Source organism: Malania oleifera, chromosome 9 (genome assembly GCF_029873635.1).
Source record: "Malania oleifera isolate guangnan ecotype guangnan chromosome 9, ASM2987363v1, whole genome shotgun sequence".
Lineage (NCBI taxonomy): Eukaryota > Viridiplantae > Streptophyta > Magnoliopsida > Santalales > Ximeniaceae > Malania > Malania oleifera.
The window spans coordinates 56,069,168-56,090,739 of NC_080425.1; the positions used below are offsets into that span (position 1 = coordinate 56,069,168).

General features: G+C 37.0%; 2 protein-coding genes across 2 annotated transcripts in view; one reads left to right on the top strand and one right to left on the bottom strand.

Annotated features, from left to right (window-relative positions):
- Positions 1 to 360: 360 nt before the first annotated feature.
- LOC131164361 (protein transport protein SEC16B homolog) lies at positions 361 to 10,246 on the top strand. Its single transcript, XM_058121493.1, has 14 exons — positions 361 to 492; positions 620 to 2,627; positions 2,728 to 3,048; positions 3,997 to 4,125; positions 4,222 to 4,344; positions 4,445 to 4,615; positions 4,926 to 5,051; positions 5,159 to 5,293; positions 5,720 to 5,847; positions 5,933 to 6,041; positions 6,120 to 6,437; positions 6,586 to 6,732; positions 6,840 to 7,138; positions 9,283 to 10,246. Exons 2-14 carry the CDS (start codon positions 909 to 911, stop codon positions 9,800 to 9,802), a joined length of 4,245 nt encoding a protein of 1,414 aa, XP_057977476.1. The 5' UTR covers positions 361 to 492; positions 620 to 908; the 3' UTR covers positions 9,803 to 10,246.
- Positions 10,247 to 12,590: 2,344 nt separating this feature from the next.
- Positions 12,591 to 21,572, bottom strand: part of LOC131164597 (asparagine--tRNA ligase, chloroplastic/mitochondrial) — a 39,929-nt gene continuing 30,947 nt past the window's right edge. Inside the window, exon 15 of the mRNA XM_058121898.1 lies at positions 12,591 to 12,954. Within this exon, the coding sequence (XP_057977881.1) occupies positions 12,839 to 12,954 (116 nt within the window). The 3' untranslated portion in view covers positions 12,591 to 12,838. The remainder of the gene's footprint in view (positions 12,955 to 21,572) is intronic.

Below are 21,572 nucleotides of genomic sequence, written 5' to 3' on the forward strand. Positions count from 1 at the left end.
TACTTGTACTTAGGATTAAAGATAGCTAATAATCTTTGCACGTGCCTTAGTCATAGTCATAGTAAGCATAACTTTTTATGGCCAACAAGGGAGGGAAAAAACGTTTTGCTAATTAGAAACCGCAGTAAATTTCTGTTACTACTTACCAATTAGGGAATTACCAGCTTTCCTAAGAAAAACAAATTAAAGAAAATGTCAGGCGGCCTAATTTCCAGGCATGACAATCACAGATTGCAACAGTGCATTGAACTACGCTTTTCCCAAATTACAATTTCACCCCTCTATCTCTATTTCTATTTCGCCCTAAAAATTACAAAAATGGCGAAAGTATAAAATCCAAAATTAAAATGTTTTTCTAACAAAAAACGAAGGCATTGGTTGTGGGTTGGTGTTGTTGTGTTGCCTCTGGTGCGAAATCCTGGGCTCTCTCTCTCTCTCTCTCTCTCTCTCTCTCTTCACATTCTTTCGATCTGCAAATTCTCGCCTGGATCTGTAAGTTAATTTCCTTACGATGAAATTTGTGGCTTTTTATTCAATTTTACGATTTGAATTCGAGCCAACAAAACATTAAAATTTTTTGAGTTTTTTTTTGGTTGGATGTATGGTTGTGTTATTGCAGAGATCGGGAGATCCTAGATCTTGTGGGTTTTGCATTTTTGTTCCTGATATTTAGTGTTAAAAGGTTTTGTGATCAGTGATCTGTGGTCGGTTTTTGTTTATGTTGATCTTCGATCTCGGGTTTTTGTGACGGTGCGAGCTCGAGTTTTCAGGTTTTGTATTTGAAGAATTGTGAAATTTGGGGAGGTTGAAGAGGGGTGATGTTTGGAGAGCTTTAAGAGGACGTGGTGTTGAATTGTGTATATTTGGGTGGGACGCGGTATTGAATCGCGAGGGTTGGGGTTTGCTAGATGGCTTCGCGTCCTCCATTGCAGGTGGAGGATCAGACGGACGAGGATTTCTTTGACAAATTGGTGGATGATGATTTTGCAGGCACGGAATCGGGCCCTGGGCTTCCCGAGGGTGATGATTCTGACGAGGCAAAAGCGTTTGCGAATCTAAGCATAGGTGAGGTTGGCACCGACTTAGATGATTCGAGCAGTGGCGAATCTAAAGCGAGAGAAATTCATGGGGGTGCGGCATTAGTGGATTCTCATGCGGAAGGCAGCGATTCATTGGTTAAATCTAATTCATTTGGTCTTGATGGTGTGACCGAATCTAACAATGATTCCACAGAATTTGGGGGTAGGTCGGACTCCACTGTGAATGATGGCATTGGATCTGCCGCGTCAGGTATTAAGGAGGTGCAATGGAGCTCTTTTAATGCAGATCCTGCACAGAATGGTAATGATGGATTTGGATCATACTCGGATTTCTTCAGTGATTTGGGAGAAAATTCCCGAGAATTTCCTGGTAAAGTGGAAGAAAATTTGAGCGGGGAAACAAAGGTTGTATCTGGTAATGAAGAACTAAAAAGTGATGGTTTTGCAAATTCATTTAATTGTGAGCAATATCAAGAAGTTCAAGGTTATGCACCAAGTGCAGATCAAAATGCGGACATACAGGATCTAAACAGTAGCCAGTACTGGGAAAATCTGTATCCAGGATGGAAGTTTGACCCAAATACTGGGCAATGGTATCAGGTGGATGGTTATGATGCAACAGCAAATGTGCAAGGGGGTTTAAGTTTTGATGCCAATTCAGCTGGTGATTGGGCAGGTTCTGATAGGAAATCAGAAGTTTCATATTTGCAGCAAACAACTCAGTCTAATGTGGAAACTGTGACTGAAGGTATCACAACTGGGAGTGTTTCCAGCTGGAATCAGGTGTCACAAGGGAGTAATGAGTATCCAGACCATATGGTTTTTGATCCCCAGTACCCTGATTGGTATTTTGACACAATTGCCCAAGAGTGGCGCACATTGGAAACTTATACTTCATCTATACTATCAATGGCTCAACCTCAGGTTCAACATAATCAAAATGGGTTTGCTTCAGCTGGTACTTATTCTCAAAACCAGGATCATGGAACATATAGTGAATATGGACAAGCTAATAGTAGCTATCAGTTACAAGGGCCTAGTAACAGAGGTCAAGATGGCAATTGGACTGGAGCTTACAGTAATTACAATCAGCAGAGTTCGAGTACCTGGCAACCTGAAACTGTTGCTGAGAGCCAGGCTGCTTCAAATTTTAGTGGAAATCAGCAATTGGACAATCTGTATAGCTCAACTGTTTCCACAAATAACCATGTGGATCAACCAAAGTCTTTTAGTTCAATGGGAACAGTTCCACTGCATGAGAAAGCAAGCAGGAGGCATGACGATATTAATGGGACTGTTGGATTACAAAGCTTTATCCCTGGTGGGAACTTCAATCAACAGTATAATAAGCCAAAAATGGAGCAGAATGAACAAATTCATTTCTCAAATGATTACTATGCCAGTCAAAACACTGTAAATTTTTCCCAGCAACCATTACAAAGTAACCATGATTTCTCTTGTGCTTCAAGTGCTAGAAGATCATCTGCGGGGCGTCCTCCTCATGCTTTGGTTACTTTTGGATTCGGTGGAAAACTCATTGTCCTGAAAGATAATAGTTTGCTTGGGAGCTCGTCATATGGAAGCCAGGTTAGGTCCCATGGCCTTTTTCCTTTTCATTTTTCTTGTCCTTTTTGTTTTGAATTTTGCATCACCTTAAGCCTAAATTTGATGTTCTTTTTGTGTGAAGGATCCTATGGGACGTTCTATCTCAGTTCTTAATTTGATGGAAATTGTAACCGAAAAAATTGATGCTCCTGGTGTTCGATTGGGTGCTTGCAATTACTTCCATGCTTTATGCCAGCAGTCCTTTCCTGGCCCATTGGTTGGTGCTAGTGTTGGAAATAAAGAGGTGAATAAATGGATTGATGAAAGGATTGCAAATTGTGACTCTCCTGGTATGGATTATAGAAAAGGTGAAGTTTTGAGGTTGCTTCTCTCTTTGCTCAAAATTGCTTGTCAGCATTATGGAAAACTTCGATCTCCTTTCGGCACAGACACTGCTTCAAGGGTAAATTAAAATTTTCCTTTTTTTCCCTTTCTTCTTTTTGAATGTCTTTTTAGTGTAGAATAATTTCCTCCCATCCCCCATTCCACATCATCTGTCCTAAAGTATTTATAATAGTCATAATCCAAGTCTTATCTGTAATTAGGTTTGAAGTTATGCTTCCAGGATTGCCAATAATCTTGTTCAGATGCCATCTAAAATCCAAGTGCCTCTGAAATAGCATTGCTTTTAAGTACATTCAATATTTTGGTTCTAAATGTACTCTATTTATGACTTTCTGCCAATCCGTGTCCCCAGAAAACAAAGATTTCAGCTGGCCTGCTTTAAAAGATTGTTGGTGGTTATACGCTTATACCACATACTTGGGTTCTGGTTTCCTTATGAGCTTGAGTTCTTTCCTCACCTTCCATCATTCCACTTTTTCATGCCCCCTAAAATAGTCCTCGAAATCAATCCTAAATTTGTAAGCTTTTTTATATCATCTTTTAAGGATTAAATTGATTGGGTTCCCTCATGATTTCTTTGCAATGCATCTAATCACTTTGGTTGGCTCTTCCTTACTTTTGTGTAAGAGCGTACTTTACTTTTAGGTTATAGCATTAATATTCAGGACAAACTACCCTTAATACATCAGTCAAATAACAGTATACCCTCAAAACTGATGTTAAAATACTGTTATGAAAAATTATTTTGGTTCAAGATGAGTGTAAAATTATATGCTCTATGCACTATTAGACAAATGTTTGTCAAAAATTGATGACTGCATGGTTCAAGGGGTATTTAGTTACTGCACAAGACAATTGAAGAGGTCTGTTGTACTTCTTTAGGGGCGTGATTTTATGATTGGCCTTTACCTTTGCCCATGGCAACAATACAGTTAAGAGTTATCTGCTGGTATAACCATATAAATTAAGACATCTGATATTCTACTGGGTTTGTAATTTTAATCAGGAAAGTGATATTCCAGAATCTGCAGTTGCGAAACTTTTTGCTTCTGCCAAGAGGCATGGTGAAAAATTCAATGCATATGGTGCCATAACCCACTGCTTACAGAATTTGCCTTCGGAAGGACAGATTCGGGTATGCAACCTCATTTCATACATTTGTAGATTCCGCATTGTTTCCACAGGAAAATTTGTTTCTTCCGTTAGTAACATATCTATTTTTTTTTTTTAGGCTACTGCTGCTGAGGTACAGAGTCTTCTTATTTCTGGTAGAACCAAGGAGGCTCTGCACTGTGCACAAGAAGGTCAGTTGTGGGGACCTGCTCTTGTTCTTGCTGCACAGCTTGGTGATCAGGTTATCTACTTTGCCTGTCTCTGGAAGGATGTTAAATATTCAATTTTTACTGAATTGTTTCATTTATGCTTTTATGTTATATTTGTGGGAATCATTGCAGTTTTATGTTGATTCCGTGAAGCAAATGGCACTTCGCCAGCTGTTAGCAGGATCACCTTTGAGAACATTATGCCTGCTAATTGCTGGGCAACCGGCTGATGTGTTTTTGACAGACACCACGGCCAATAATGGTTTCCCTGGTGAAGTAAATATGCCTCAACAATCCGGACAGGTAACGTGTCAACTTGAATACTCTGTTGAAATTGGTTACTGTTATTTTCTGCATGTCGCATTTATCTTCTTCTGCTATACTATGGATGATTACAATATTTCCATTATATATAATGTGAAGGAATTAAATTGTTTGTCAACAAGCCTGACCTTGGCAAATAAGTCTGTTCCTGAGAAATGGTGTCATGTCAGCCTAGCTTTTCTTCTTTGTTATACTTTTATTATCTTAGATATCATTGTGTCTGTCTCATGCAAGGTCCACGTTTTTTCTTTTCTTTTTTTTTTTGAAAAAATTTGGTTATCAATTGCAGCTTGGTGCTAATGTTATGCTAGATGACTGGGAAGAGAATTTGGCTGTAATAACTGCAAATAGAACAAAGGATGACGAACTTGTAATTATTCATCTTGGAGATTGTTTATGGAAAGAAAGAAGTGAAGTATGTTCAGCATGTTCTTTCATATTCATTCATTCTCTGCTTTTTATTTATTTGGTAGTGTTTGTTGCTGAAGCTTGCTTCATGCTTACATTAAAGTTATGCTTCAGATTACAGCTGCACACATCTGCTACTTAGTTGCTGAAGCAAACTTTGAGCTGTATTCAGACAGCGCAAGATTGTGTCTTATTGGTGCAGATCACTGGAAATCTCCCCGAACATTTGCTAGTCCAGAGGCAATTCAGGTTCTATTTTATGTCCTTCAGTTTTTGTGCATCAATTTTTCTGCAAAATTTTGAAATTTTCATATATATGCGTGCTGAAGTTGGTCCTTGGATGCATTTTTCCTACTTGGCAAATAGTCTGTCTTCTGGTAGTTGTAGCCATTCCTTACTGCTGAAGTAAATGGAGCGTCAGCTTCCATTGCATCCTGAAATATGGCCAAAATATGATTTATATGCGTATTTGTTGTACGACCTTGGGTTCATCCGTATATGTAAGAGTGGGACAGTGTGCATGCACAATTATCACTCACATGCACACACTCTTGTATGCATATGCATGGTACGACCTTGCATACATGTATGTAAAGAGTAATTGTGCATGTGCAATTGTTACACACGATTGCGCTTGGTGGATCTTTTGAACATGACCTTTTGGTGTATGGACAGAGGACAGAGTTGTATGAATACTCCAAAGTGCTTGGAAATTCCCAGTTTATCCTGCTCCCATTTCAGCCATATAAGCTTATATATGCACACATGCTAGCTGAGGTGGGAAAAGTTTCTGAAGCATTAAAGTAAGTGTGTATATCTCTCTCTTTTTTTATATATGGTTTGTGCAATTTTACCTTCAGTTCTTTTAGCAAAGTGTGGTTGATTCAGGTACTGTCAGGCAGTATTAAAGTCTCTGAAAACTGGACGAGCACCGGAAGTAGACACGTGGAAACAATTAGTATCATCACTCGAGGAGAGGATAAAAAGTCACCAACAGGTAATATTCCATCTTCAATGTGTATCTTGATCAATCTCTCTTGTTTATTTATCCCTGTAAATGAATGTGAATTTTCAGGGTGGGTTCACCACAAACTTGGCTCCAGCTAAATTAGTTGGTAAATTGCTCAATTTATTTGATAGTACTGCACATCGTGTTGTTGGGGGCCTACCTCCCCCTGTGCCTTCAGCATCACAAAGTAGTGTCCAAGATAATGAAAATTATCACCAATTGACTGGCCCAAGAGTATCAACTAGTCAATCTACAATGGCCATGTCATCTTTGATGCCTTCAGCATCCATGGAGCCCATAAGTGAGTGGACAGCAGATGGTCACAGAAAGGCAATGCATAATAGAAGTGTTTCAGAGCCAGACTTTGGTAGAACTCCTAGACAGGTTTGTAATTTCATTCCCTTCCCCCCCCCCCCCCCCCCCCCCCCCCCCAAAAAAAAAAAAAACCTATTTTGAGTTTCTACAAATGATTACTGAATGTGCATGTATGTTCCCGTCATAAATGTTATGATGATTTGCAAGTCTAATGCAGATTGATGCATCAAAAGAAGAAGCTGCATCCAATGTGCATGGCAAAGCTTCAGGCTCAGGGGGGTCCTCCCGTTTTGTTCGTTTTGGTTTTGGTTCACAGTTTTTGCAAAAAACTGTGGGCCTAGTCTTAAAGCGATCAGACCGTCAGGTAGCTTGTTGCATTACCTTGTATTGGACTTACATTATGGAGCAAGCCTGGGTAATGTATTATCATTATTCGCTTGTTTAATTTTTTTGTTTATTTTTTGCATGAAGGCTAAATTGGGTGAGAAGAACAAATTTTATTATGATGAAAACCTCAAGAGATGGGTAGAGGAAGGTGCTGAACCACCAGCTGAAGAAACAGCTCCGCCACCTCCACCAATGACTACAGCTTTCCAAAATGGAATGTCAGATTATAACTTGAAAAATGCTTTAAAAAATGAAGGCTCTCCCACTAATAGGAGCCGAGAATCTAAAACCTCGACCTCTCCAGAATTTAATTCAGGGATTCCACCTATACCGCCCAGCTCAAACCAATTTTCATCTCGTGGACGCATGGGTGTTCGATCAAGGTAACTTCAGAAACCTTTTTTGATTGACTTTGATGTTGTCTTTTAATTTAGCTGCAATATAATTTTCTCTGTGCTAGTATTTTATACTTGTGTAGTTGACCATGTGATGGGGGACTATAGGTAGCATGAAGGCCCATATTACGATGCGCAAGCGAAAGGCCAGTAATCTAGTTATTATAGTCCATATGACATTAATTTCAAGACTAATTGAGCTTGAACGCATCACTTTTTGCCAACCACAGAATGTGGGGAAATTATGCTACTACTACTACTTAAAGAATGTACCATGTTTGGCAGAATATGCCCCGTCGCCATAAACCAATGGTGAAAATTTGATTGGTTTTAATTTTAAAGAATGATTTAGCAGATGTTAGAGCCTGTAAGGATGATAAAAACTCAGGTAGTGAGAAGAAAACTCTCTCAAAGAATGTTGACCTAATTTCTGTGGCCTATGCTACCCTGGTGGGACTTCATGCTTGCTCTGTTGTAGCACATTGTTTCAAAAGCATTCTCTGCAAATGTGTAGGCTTTTCCTGTTTTTATTTGGGGACAGTTTTCGATTTTTCTGGTTAATGGTCCGATTTCGGTTTGGTCCATCCAATAACTGCAGTTAACTGAACCAAACCGATATCTTATAAATATATAATTATATAGTAATTAATAATTTAAATTAAAAAATTCTTTCCAACTATTTAGACTTGATTCGCTAAATTTTTATCTTATTTTGCAAGAACTAGAACTTGGAGCATGGATTTTGTTTATCTTCAATTTATGGGTAGATGTTAAAGCAATTAAGCTTAGGGCAAAAGACATTTACCTCCTCTGAGGTTTGGCAAAAAGACAGATCTGCCATAAGGTTTCAAAAATGCCATAGACCTTCCTGGAGATTTCAAAAATACCACAGACCTCCCCTAAGGTTTCAAAAATGTCACAGACCTTCCCTGAAGTTTGCCAAAAAGAGACATACCTCTCCTAAAAGAACTTGTCTTTTTGGAAAATGCAAAGGGAGGTTTGTCAAGGGAGGTCTTTGAATTCTTAAAACCTTCAAGGAGGTCCTTGAAATTTTTGAAACCTCAGGGCCAAATCTTAGGGGAGGTTAGTGTCTTTTGCCCATTGAAGCTTATGTTGGATGCTAATTTAAAAGTTTATTAAATTATATGACTTCTTATTGATGCTTGAATTTTAAAATTTATGTATAGATTAGAATAGAATAAAAAATATTAATTGGTAGTGAATTTAAAATAAAGTGGAGCCAAGGGTTTGGTTCTTATTGGGCTAAAAAACTTGTTACTTTTGGGATAGTTCAGTTTTGGTATGCATTTTCTAGTGAGCTGAAACTTGGTTCGGCTAGTAGTTTGAGGATTATTATTCAGCTAATCAAACCTTGCTCTGCCGTATCTCCCATGCTTAGTTAATAATTGGATGAACTTTTTGCTTTTTGGGAATAGGATAAGACCTTGCTAAGATTTAGTGGTTTTCCCAATTTGCTCTCATCTTGCCCCATCTATCAAATATGGTAAGGAAGAAAATGACAATCAACAACATGTTAATTTTAAAGGCTAATTTTGCTATTACAGTTTATTCTTTGTAACCACAATTTAAAAATTATAATACCCAAAGGTTTGGACGAATCTGCTCAATTGTACTCAAGGTAGATTAAATCTTGGATATTTGTTTCCTAAACCATGATACTGCTGACATTATTGCTTTCCTTACTACATTCAAGAATTAAATGATGAGATAAATGAATAGAATCAGCAAAAAATTTCAATATAGACCAGAGAAGGGAATCAAGAAAGATGAAGTAACAGCTGATTGGCCCACTGTCTGGATTGCTTAATCAAATCAACACTTGCATGTGCTGGAAGCATAGTGGACACAACCTCTCTTTCTGGTCTAAGTTTTTCATGAGGAAATTTTAGAAGTGACGACTTTTAGGTTTCTCCTTACTCATACCTAGAAACTAAAAACACCATCCAACTCTTTCTTAATATTGTAGTCTTAGTTGTGCCTAGTTCTATTTCTGGAAACTTGAACAGGGAATCTAGCAATTGAAGACATCATTTCATTAAATTTTGGGTTTGAACTTTTTGGAGAACCAGGCCTGGACTTGATTAAAAATTACTTTTATTGGCTTTTGGCAGGTATGTTGACACTTTCAACAAGGGTAGTGGAAGTGGAGCTTCAGCAAACCTATTCCAGTCACCGTCCATACCATCTGTTAAATCTGCTGGTGGTGTCAATCCTAAGTTCTTCATTCCTGCACCAACATCATCAGGTGAACAAACATTAGATACTGTTGCAGAAAATTTGCAAGAATCTGCTGCAGCTGATGAAAATCCCTCAACATCCGGTATGAATGACTCATTTCAGTCTCCAACATCATCCATGTCAATGCAAAGGTTTTCAAGCATGAATAATATCCCGAATCAGGGGGTTTTGGCAAATGGCAATGGCTCAATTTCCTCTCATTCACGACGAACAGCGTCATGGAGTGGAAGCTTTAATGATGCATTTAGTCCTCCCAAAACGGCTGAAACAAAACCATTAGGGGAGGCACTTGGCATGCCACCATCAACATTTATGCCTAGTGACCAACCTTTAATGCAGTTGCAAATGAATGGTGGCAGTTTAGGGGATGACCTTCATGAAGTGGAACTGTGAGCCTGAGTAGTGGGGATGTAAATATCAAGTTTTGCTTTGCCTTGTGATCATACTTGAAATAGACTGGTAAGCAGTGGATCTTGGTTCTGGAGAAGAAACGAAATGTCACTATGAGACCCTCCCCCAGTTCCATATCTCCTGTGCTGTATAATGAAATGCAGTTGATCTAGTTAACTGTTTACCCCTATACACAGATTTTGTTTGAAATTTTCAGGAAATGCAACCTTTGGATACTTGAGGAGCTGGTATTCTTTGGACAATACAAAAGTGCGCATGGGCGCCATTGTACAGTTTATTTGTTCATTTATTGAAAACAGAAATGTTGGGAGAGAGAGAGAGAGAGAGAGAGAGAGAGAGAGAGAGAGGAGCCTAAAACAAGAAAGGGTAAAGATAATGTACTGAATTGCAAAAAATAAGATGCTCTGTTTGTCCTTTATATTCTTATATCCAAATGTGTTTTTCTGAATTTTAATTGAACATTTGGTAAGTGAAGGCTGAACGTTTCGATAGAAACAGGTTTTGGGTGTTGATGAGGTATTTTGTTCACCGGTAATATGGATTTCATTTGGTATTTTTGTTGTTACATCTGTATAGGAAGAATTTTTCATCTGGGAGTCGCAGTAATAACCGTTTGTGTTCATATTGCAAGCCAGTTACATGTAGTTGGCTTGTTGTGCCATGGTCCCAATTTTTAGTAGCTTAAGCTTCAGAAGCTAGCTTTTGATTTCAAAGGATTGCTGGTACCTGCGGGATTATGTTTGTTTACCTATATTATATATTGGTTAAAACAAACTCTTCTTGAGAGCTTGATGATCAATATGCATTCTTGGTTTCATGTCCTAGTCCACGAAATAGTTTTTTCTTGAAATAAGATGAAAAATAATGTTAAGTTGGGAGCCTAGGAAATAATATCTATTTCATTCAATTTCTAATAAGATGAATGCAATGCTGCACATGACTAAATTTGAGACTAGTTTTTTTTTTTCTTATCTATTCATATTATTATTTAATTAATAATAATTTAATTTTTAAATAACTAATTGTATTTAATTTATTGCAATTATTCTATTATTCATAGAAAGTAGACATTTCACGAATCAAATGAAGGGTTAAAGTTTTAAAATATAGGTGACATCAAGAATCTAAAACTGCTTTAAGCCCTGGCTTCTCTTTAAGCTTTTAGTTGCTCAACTATTGATTGGAGTGCTAAAAAACATGGCTCTAAAAGCATATGTATAAACCGTCAATCCTGGTTGGCAATGGCAGATGGATGCTAATGCAGGTTGTGATGGAATATAGATCAATCAATTTATCTTGCTCAAGTTCATCCACGCCTACATGCTTGCCATATCTATGATGGCCCAATTGTTTTTAAGATTGCAAGTCGGCATTGCTTTTCCCATCAAAACAGAGAGAACCCTTCTACCACACCCCTGGTGAGGGGGTGAATCATATGCACCTTCTTAATCCCTGCTGATTTCAAAATTCGACTTCCAGCATGCTTGGTTTACAAAATTGAATAGAATAGAGAAAAGAATGGAATGATAGTATCATTATGAAAATTAGATTCCACTCACAATTTCTTTCTATTCCTACGGATCAAACGTTCATTTAGAGTGCAATAGAGCATGTAACACCTGCAGAAATTTCCATTAACTTACAGCAGAGCTAGGAGCATGCTCATGCTACTTCCCCCTGCCATTGCTCTGAAGCATCCCTGCGCTTTCTTGTAGATTTTCAGTTTCATGCATCATGGGATAGTTCAAGGACTTGAGTACACAACCGCTAACTTGAGTAGGAAACCCTTTTCTCAAATTTCTGTATGGCAACATTCTATTGTTCTTTCCCTGGCTTGGAGCATTCAGTGTTTTAATATTTGGGAAAAGGACTGAGAAGGTAAGGGATTTGAAGGAATAGTTTAAAGGGAAAGAAATACAAGGAATAGCTTAAAATAGCTTCATTTGAGAATTTTACTTTTAGGGAGAAAGAGGGATCAGAAGGTTAATCTTTGCACATTAATAGTAACCTAATGTGCTTGTATTTAATTAATAATAGATGGGAATGTAATGGAAATGCACCCCTTGAAAAACTTGAATAACATTCAAGTGCATAAATTGATTCTTTTGCACAAAATAATAATATGCTTTCTTCATAAGTTAATCATAACTGTTTTATCATAAATACAAAACAAAAAATACCCATTTATTGGAAGAACAATCCCTCCATGGAAGTGTTTTAAGTAGCAGTTTTTTGGAAAGAAACAGGAAGGAGTGCCAGCATGCATTTGGCGGCTTAACAAAACCCTCAGGTCCTCGAGTCTTACAGAGGTCATAACCACCCAGAAAAGAATTACTGTCTGTATTTTTAAATTATGAAAGCAAGGGCAAGTCGACAACTTGCCCGAACGGCGTCGTTTAGCGCTCTTTGGGTTTGGGAGTATAACTAGTGTCATTTTCGTAATGTTGGAGGTATGCATAAAGTAGTAAATCTTTCATGTTCTGTTGCCAAATATTTTCTATATTTATATTTTCCCTCTATATTTATTTATAAAATTTTTTACTAAGGTAAATTCTCTGGTATCTCCAGCAAGACTACATAATACAAATAAGATCCAGATCAGATATGCAGCATTGCATACATGATCTTGTCTCAATGGCAAGCACAAAAATCCTAACAGAAGGAACAAATGATCAATGGACCAAAAGAAAAAAGAGAACTTAATTCATGCAGGAAATTGATCAAATTCAGTGACTTAACTGCATAGAAACAACAATCACTTTGATGTCTCTTGGAGTTCAAATTCTCCGGAATGAAGATTAAGTCATATTTGTTCAAATGTCTCTTGGACACAAGCATGAAGATTAATATACAGCAATATTATAATTTTTCAGCCATTTACACTATCTTATCTTTCGATTAATTGGAAAGTAAACCAATGAAGCTAAACATTTAAGTTAGTGGGAGCATGAGATGAGAAGGCAATTATTTTATAAAGAATTTTAGAACCAAATAAAATGCATGAATGAGATGAAGACTTCAGAATTCAGCTGAACCAGGTGTTCGAGGAAAAGGTATTGCATCCCTTATATTCTCTATTCCAGTTGCAAATTGCACAAGCCTCTCAAAACCCAAACCAAAGCCAGCGTGTGGAACTGGAAATTGCAAAACAAGAAAACAGGACATAACAATGCACAATTTTAGTCAAAGATATTGAAAAGCTACAATTAACATGCAATAATAACTTTCAATACTTATATATCTGGCCCACGACATGATACCTTACATTAACCAGAACTCACTTTCTTGCGTTGCATTATACCATTAAAATTTCAAAATACTTAACATTAAGCACTTCATTAATCTTAGAGCAGAAACCCAACTATCCACATGTCTGTCAATTCAGAGCCTGTATGAGCGTGACCAGAATTCATGCCAGTCTGAGCTAATATGAACCCATGAAGACAATCATAATGATAACAATAAATTGACCACCAACAGATGTTCTAAATTGGCCCACCTTGAGTGTACATTATGGAGAAGATCAATCCAAAAGATAGCACATGGAGTAGCCCGTGTATTAGCAACTACAAGACAAGAAAATTATGTTTATAGACACTAGCCCTACATCCATAATCTGGCAGGAGCAAATTCAATATCAAGGTGAAGGAAAATACCAGAGAGCTTAACACTCCATCTTCACCCCCCAAGCCCCCCGAAAAAGAGTGTAAACCTACAAAACATGTTATAACCCTAGACATGGGCATGAGATAGACACCTGTCCTTCGATAGATCTCGTTAAAATATCAGGTAATTGGAAGATCTAATCACAATGATGGGTCTCTCCTTCTGTTTATAATTATGCCAAGTACATAATAGTGACCATATTACTCTTACTTACTAATTCATGCTTACTAACACAACAATAACACATGACAGTAATACTAAATAACTAAAGTAACTACTAACACTCCCCCCTCAAGCTCCTAGATATTATATGCTCTCCCGGATTGTTACAAAAAGTTAACCCAAGCACCCCCCGAAGGGAACTTTAGCCAAAAAATCAACAAGTTGGAATTTGGACTTCATGAGTTGTAGTATTGAGCTTCTGCAGATGTTTCTCTGAACAAAGTGACAATTAAGTGAATTAACTTCAATGCATTTTGTCTGCTTTTGATAGACTGAGTTTGAAGCAATATGAATAGCAGTTGATTACAAAAATCAACTCTATAGGCTGAGAATATGGAAAATCAAATTCTTGTAACTTTTCTTTAGCCAAATATGCTCGCATGTAATGTTGCAGGCCATGGCCCATACCTTGAATTAGCACTCAGGCCACCAGAGTTTGTTTCCTACTTTTCTCAGATAACAAGTTACCACCAACAAAACCACAATACCCGGTCTTCTTTCGGAAGGTGACCCAAATATTTGCATATGTATATCCCTGAAGGCCTAAACATAAGTGTGACCTTGATTTCAAAACAAGAGACCTCTTAGGTGCACCTTTGAGGAATCTCAAGATACAAATGACTGCATCCCAGTGACTTGTCCTCTGAAAATGAAGAAACTGGCCCACGACATTTGTTGCAAAAGAATATCAGGTTGAGTAACTGCGATAGTTCAACTTTCTGACAAGTCTACGGTATCTTCTAGGGTCAGCAAACAAATCACACACATTTGGCACTAACTTGCTGTTAGTATCGGTGTATTGACATGTTTGGATCCCTACAACCAGATCTCATCTAAAAGGTCTATAACATACTACATCTATGACAAAAAGGTCCACATACGAGATTAATGGCCCTGAATTCTTGGTCTAAAATTTAGTTTGTTGAAATTCTTTATGCATTGGATACCTCGACCATCGTCAACATAATTACAATATCAACTGCATACACAATGAACAGAATACTACCATAGTATGGCAATAAAATACAAAGTGATCTACCACGTACTACTAAAGGCCAAACTCAAATACTACATTAGTGAATTGACTAAAGCATTCTCTGGGATATTGCTTCAAACAATAAAAGGATTTGAGCTAACCCACTAATGATGACTCCCTTTAAGCAGCAAACCTAGGTGGTTGCTCTACATAGACCTCTAGAAAACCATATGGAAAGGCATTCTTCACATCTAGCTGATGCAGAGGCCAATGATACATGATGACTTAATTGATGGACAAAACAAACACAAACACAAACACACATAAACACAAATATACGAGGAGGAAATGAGAACAAAGAAGCCTTTGGGAAGATAATTGAATATGGGATTTTACTACCAAGGATAGTGGATGGCATTTTTTAATTGATGCGAGTGCACTTAGTGAGCATGGTATCACTCCAGAAAATTGTGGGACCGTTCATTTGATACAATAGAGTATGCGTGACTTTGAGAATGTCTTTTTTCCGTTGTGCAACCCCATTTTTTGCAGAGGAGTGCAGGCTCAAGATGACTGATAATACTAGTTAGTCATATAAGTATGTACTCTTTAGCATTATCATTATGAAGTATCGTGACTGGCACATAATCCTTATTTGTGAATAGATGGCACAAAAGATATTAAACAACTCAAAACAATCTTTCATTAAATACAGCCAAGTAATCCTAGAGTAGTTATTGATAAATGTAAGCATCAGAACCCCAACTTTGATGTGACACAACTAGCACCCCAAACATTGGAATAGCCTAGCATGAACGAGCTGACTGCCTGTTTATTGACTTGGGAAGCAAAGGGAACATGACGGTGCTTTCCTAATTGACAAGAAACACTTGAGATTAGACACAGCTCAAAGTAGGAACTAGTTGTTTTCCCTTGTCCAATGAAGGATGACAAGTCGAAGTGGATTTGAAGAGCTATAGCAGAACACTGCAGGCAATAGGAAGAGAAAGCAACTCAAAGTAAGAAAGTTCACCTGCCATTCATCTTCCTCCTCTTCAGATCCTGAAGATAACAAAAGAATTAGGAAAGAAGGTTTCAAAACAATTAAGAAACTTCATAATCTTACTAAAAAATGTGAGATTGAGAGGATTTAGGAGTGTATAAAACAGAAGAAAGAGAGATTAAGGGAGTAGGATTTACTGTTCCTATCTAGCAAAGGAACCAACAGGGAAACTTGAGGTAGATTTTAGAATACTGGAGGATAGAAAAGAAGTTGGTTACACCTGCCATATGGTTAGTGGCAACAAAATCAATAACCCAAGGATTAGCGGGAGCCGAATAACATGCAGCTTGTAGGATTAATTTTTGGGAAAAAGATGCAATGTGATGAGATGCTTGTTGGAATGCCTAATACTGTAGGAACCTTGGATACTCCTCAAGACAGTTATAATATGTTGTTCATCAAGGGCCAAACAAGTGATTGATGAGGGAAACATACTTTTGAGATTTGTGGACTCCATTCCCAAGACACATACAACCTTGATCACAGGAGCAAATAAAAAATACACAACAAACAACATACTTTTGAGGTTCGTGGACTCTTATCACAACATATGCAACCTTCAACATTGGATCAAATGACAAACACACAAATAACAAGATAAACAACTGAACGAATAACAAACACAGCAAATATCACTCTTTCAAACCCCGATGAACTCAGTAAACATTGACAAACAGTTTCAAGCAACACCATTCAATCATTCACGGAATGCCACACATGAGCAACCAAAAAGGTGAGATCTTTGGACAGAAAACTATAGCCAAAAACTCAATTATATGGTTATAGAGGGATTAATGTAGGATTAACTTGGGCCAAAAACATGCATGCATGAAGCTTCACACGCTGGAGTGTGGGGTCAGCCCTGCCTGCCTTCAACTGGCGCGTGAGGATGAGTGGGAGCAGCTCTGGTGATGGGATTTCAATTGTAGGCATATCGTGATCTCTGTGGGTGGCTATTGGGTTGGTTCTTGCAATCTAAAGGGGTTTTTGTGTTGCTGAACTAGCAGTGTCATCTAGGGAGTTTCTGGCAACTTCTGTGGCTTCCCGCAGCTGCTGCCTGGTTCTCAGGCCTACAGTGGTGCTGGAAATTATCATATGATGGTAGTTGTGCAGCAGATTTAGGGTTTTAGGCTTCAGCTTGATGGTGGCTGCGGCAATTAGGGTTAAGGTCTCAAAACCATGCTCTAATACCATGTGAAAATATTGGGTAAATTGGAATACCTAATCAAAATGATAGGTCTATCTCTTTGTTTATAATATTTGCCAATTGCCAAGTACATAACAATGACCATATTGCCCTTACTTACCCTTACTAACACACTAAATCATGCTTACTAACACAGCATTAACAGACCACAATAATACTAAATAACAAAACTAGTAAAAAATCCAACATGCATAATGGCCAATTACTTATTAAATAGCCCGTACAGGACAATTTATGCATTTTTTTTGCCAAAGCCAAGACAAATACTTAGCCAAACATACACTCCTACGAAAGACGCACTCACATGTGCACGCAACCCCAGTTTGACATGATCTTGGAAATAAAAGAAGATGCATTTGTATTAAGCTTGACCAAGCAATAAAGCAATCACAAATCCAATGCTTATAAGCACTATCAGGCATTAATACATGCATGCATTAGCTCTTAAAAGTTTACCACCAACCTATGTTAATATCATGCTAATAAATCCATGCAAGAAAATTAGCCAACCCCATGTATTGGGAGAGGCCATAAATGGTGCTCAACCTTTCATATTTCAAATAGTTCCACCCTCCATTTAAAACAAAAAAAAACTAAAAACTAAAAACAAAAAACAAAACAAAACAAATTTAAACAAGGTGAGTCCCACCACATGGGCATGACCAACCCCTAACCTCCACTTTGACAGAGAAGTGCTACATGCCATGCCACCATACCATCAAATTACCTGAGTAAAAAAAGAATTTCCATGCAACTCAAAGAATTTTCAAGCAACTCACCCTTCTCTATTGGAAATGTTATACCATTTCTTTGAAGTGGATCTATAATTTCTTGCTCCACAACATTTTAGTTCTTCCTTCCAAAGTACTTCGTTTCCCATGCACTTGAACCGCCCACTTTTTTTCATCAATGTGGTGCCGATTGATATGTGCAAGTTTCCCATTCGAGATTCCTTTATCACCAAAAAATGCAACTTTTGATATTTTGACATCTCCACATTAACTTGTGAACTATACCCTCTCATAACTAATTTCAGGAGTAGAATTAAATTTTCTTTCTAATAGAACATGCATGCCATTTTCAAAGGTTCTCATAGTACCATCATCATGTGGGCAGGTAATATGTTAATTCAGGAAACTAGGATTAGATTAGCAACTTGGAATATAGGGACACTTACGGGTAAAAGTATGGAAATTGTGGATACAATGATCAGAAGAAGAATTAATATAATTTGCCTTCAAGAAACTAAGTGGGTGGGGGAGAAAGCTAGAGAAATTGATAAATCAAAATTTAAACTTTGGTACACTGGAAAAGAAAAACATAAGAATGGAGTAGGCATTATTATAGACAAAAACATAAAAGATAGCGTTGTGGATGTAACTAGAGTAGGGGATAGAATTATAAAAATCAAGATGATATTAGAACAAGATATAATAAATATCATTAGTGTTTATGCTCCTCAAGTCTGCTTAGCAGAAAATCTTAAGAGATAATTTTGGGAAGATATGGATAGTATTATACAAGGCATATCAGGGACTAAGAAAATATTTATAGGAGGAGATCTAAATGGACACGTTGGAAGAGATAATAAAAATTATGAGAGGATACATAGAGGATATGGATATGGAGACAAAAATGAGTCTGGGGAGATGATCTTAAACCTCGCTATGTCATATGATTTTAGTATAATGAATACTTGTTTTAAGAAGAGAGAAGAACACTTAATTAACTTTTAAAAGTGGACAAAATAGAAGTCAAATAGATTTTTTTTTTAACTAGGAGGGTAGATCGTTTATCATGCAAGGATTGTAAAGTTATTCCGGGTGAAAGCCTAAACACACAACATAGAGTCTTAGTGTTAGATATATGTATTAAAAAATGGAAGAAAAAGGATAAAATAAACCAGTGTAAGAGAACTAGAGGGTGGAACCTAAAAGGAGAAAATATAATAAAATTTAAAGATAAAATGATCAAAGATGGGGATTGGACCATAGAGGATGGGATAGATACAAGTACTCTTTGGAATAGATTAGCTAACGCTATTAAAAAGATAGCAAAAGAGATTTTAGGTGAATCAAGGGAAAGATTCTTGAATAGCAAAGAGAGTTGGTAGTGGGATAAAGATGTACAAAAAATCATAAAGACAAAGAATTTTGTGTAAGACGTGGCAAAAATGTAGAAACAAAGATAACTGTGAAAAATATAAGGAGGCAAGAAAAAAATGCAAAAAAGGCCGTTAGTGAAGCTAAATATAGATCATTTAATAGTGTGTATGATAGATTAGGTACAAAAGAAGGGGAAAGAGATATATTTAAACTTGCTAAAGTTAGAGAAAGGAAGAGCAAGGACCTAGGAAATGTAAAATATATAAAAAGTGGGGATGATATTGTCTTGGTTAAGGACGAAGATATTAAAGAAAGATGGCGAAGTTACTTTAATAAGTTGTTTAATAAAAACCAAATAGAAGGCTTAAACTTAGAATTGTCAAATGAGGAAAAGACTAAAAATATAAGATTTATTCGCAAAATTAGAGTTCACGAAGTTAAGTTTGCACTAAAAAAGATGAAAAATGGGAAAGCTATGGGATCAGATGACATCCCAATTGAAGTTTGGATATGCTTAGGTGATAACAGAATTATATGGTTGATTAATTTATTTAATATAATTATAAAAACTAAGAAAATGCCAGATGAAAGGAGGAAAAACACTTTAATACCTATATACAAAAATAAAGGAGATATTCAAAATTGTAATAACTATCGTGGAATTAAACTTATGAATCATAAGATGAAACTATGGGAAAGGGTAGTTGAACAAAGATTAAGGTTCAAAATGAAGATCTCAGAAAATCAATTTGGTTTTATGCCTAGGAGATCTACCACAGAAGCTATTTATCTTTTAAGAAGATTAATGGAAAAGTTTAGGGAAAAGAAGAGGGACGTGCATATGATATTTATTGACCTTGAGAAAGCATATGATAAGATACCTAGGGAAGTTCTATGGTGGGTTTTAGAAAAAACAGGTGTATGTAGTAGGTATACCGATGTCATTAACGATATGTGTGATGAAGAAATGACTAGTGTAAGGGCTATATTGCTTTAGTGATGTACCAAATGACTAAGAGTATTCAAAAAGAGGTTCCATGTTATATATTGTTTGCAGATGATATTGTATTAATTGACGAAACTAAGAACAGAGTAGAGGCTAATTTAGAATTATGGAGAGAAGCTTTGGAATCGAGAGGCTTTAGGATAAGTAGAAATAAGACAGAATATATGAAATGTATTTTTAGTAATGATAGGAGGAATATTGGAGACAAAGTTAAACTTGATGATGAAGAAATAAATAGCACTTGTAGATTTCGATACCTTGGATCTATTATGCAAGCTAAAGGATAAATTGAAGATGATGTAAAGTATAGAGTTAAAGCAGCTATATGGACAACTATAAGACTAACTATGCTCTATGGATCAGAATGTTAGGCGACGAAAAAACATAATATCCAAAAAGTAAAAGTTGCCGAGATGAGAATGCTTAGATGGATGAGTGGTATAACATAGAAAGATAAATTAAGGAATGAACATATTCGTGGTAAGTTAGGTGTAGCTCCTATAGAAGATAAGAGAGGGACGACTTAAATGGTATGGACACTTGCAACGTAGACCACATAGTGCACCTGTGAGGAACAGTGACTTAGTTACTGTGGGGGGCAATAGAAGGGGTAGGGGTAGACCTAAAATAACTTGGGAAGAGATAGTAAGGATTTAATATCCTTGAATCTATCAAAAGAAATGGTCCATGATCGCACAAATTGGCAGAAAAGGATTCATAAAACCGACCCCACTAAGTGGGACTAAGGTTTGGTTTTGTTGTTGTTCTCATAGTACCATCATACATTTTGATGAAGATATTCCATGGAGCTAAGGTCCCAAATATGAAATAAACAAGTGTTTCCATGACTCTACCACCCAATCAATTCTATTCCACTTAATCCCCCTTTCATGGCCACATATCTTTCTAGCTAAGGAATGTGCAATCTTTCTCCTGTTACATGAATCCAATTGTTATTACACTCATCATAAGAATCAAACCATGATTTGTATAATAAGCACATAAGACGAGTCGCACTGCAATAATCCAAATTTCATGGGAACCATAATCTTTACCAACAACATGCACTTAGCCATCACTCCTAATGGCAATAGATTCTTATTCTTGATTTGCTTCACCACCATTTTTGTTGTCTTGATTCTTTCTGTACCTACATTCCTTCTTGACATGTCCTTTCTTTCTGCATTGCCTACAAATTTACCATTCTGTACTTTTGAATGGACTCTTGATAATGACCTATATTCACTTAGTTGCCCTCTAATAGCACTAGCTTGATTTCCACCAAACTTTATTTGAATCCAATAACAGGTCATCACACCATCCAACTTGAGTTTGTCTTGGTGAAACTTAAAGCCATGACTAGAACTATCATAGCTATCCAACAGTCACTGCCTCATCTTCATCATCCAACATCAAAGTACTGCCTATAAATTCACAAGGATGTCATTGATGAGACATTGGCAACTTCATTCACCTTAAAGAGAGGAGCTTCCATTCAAGAGAATCT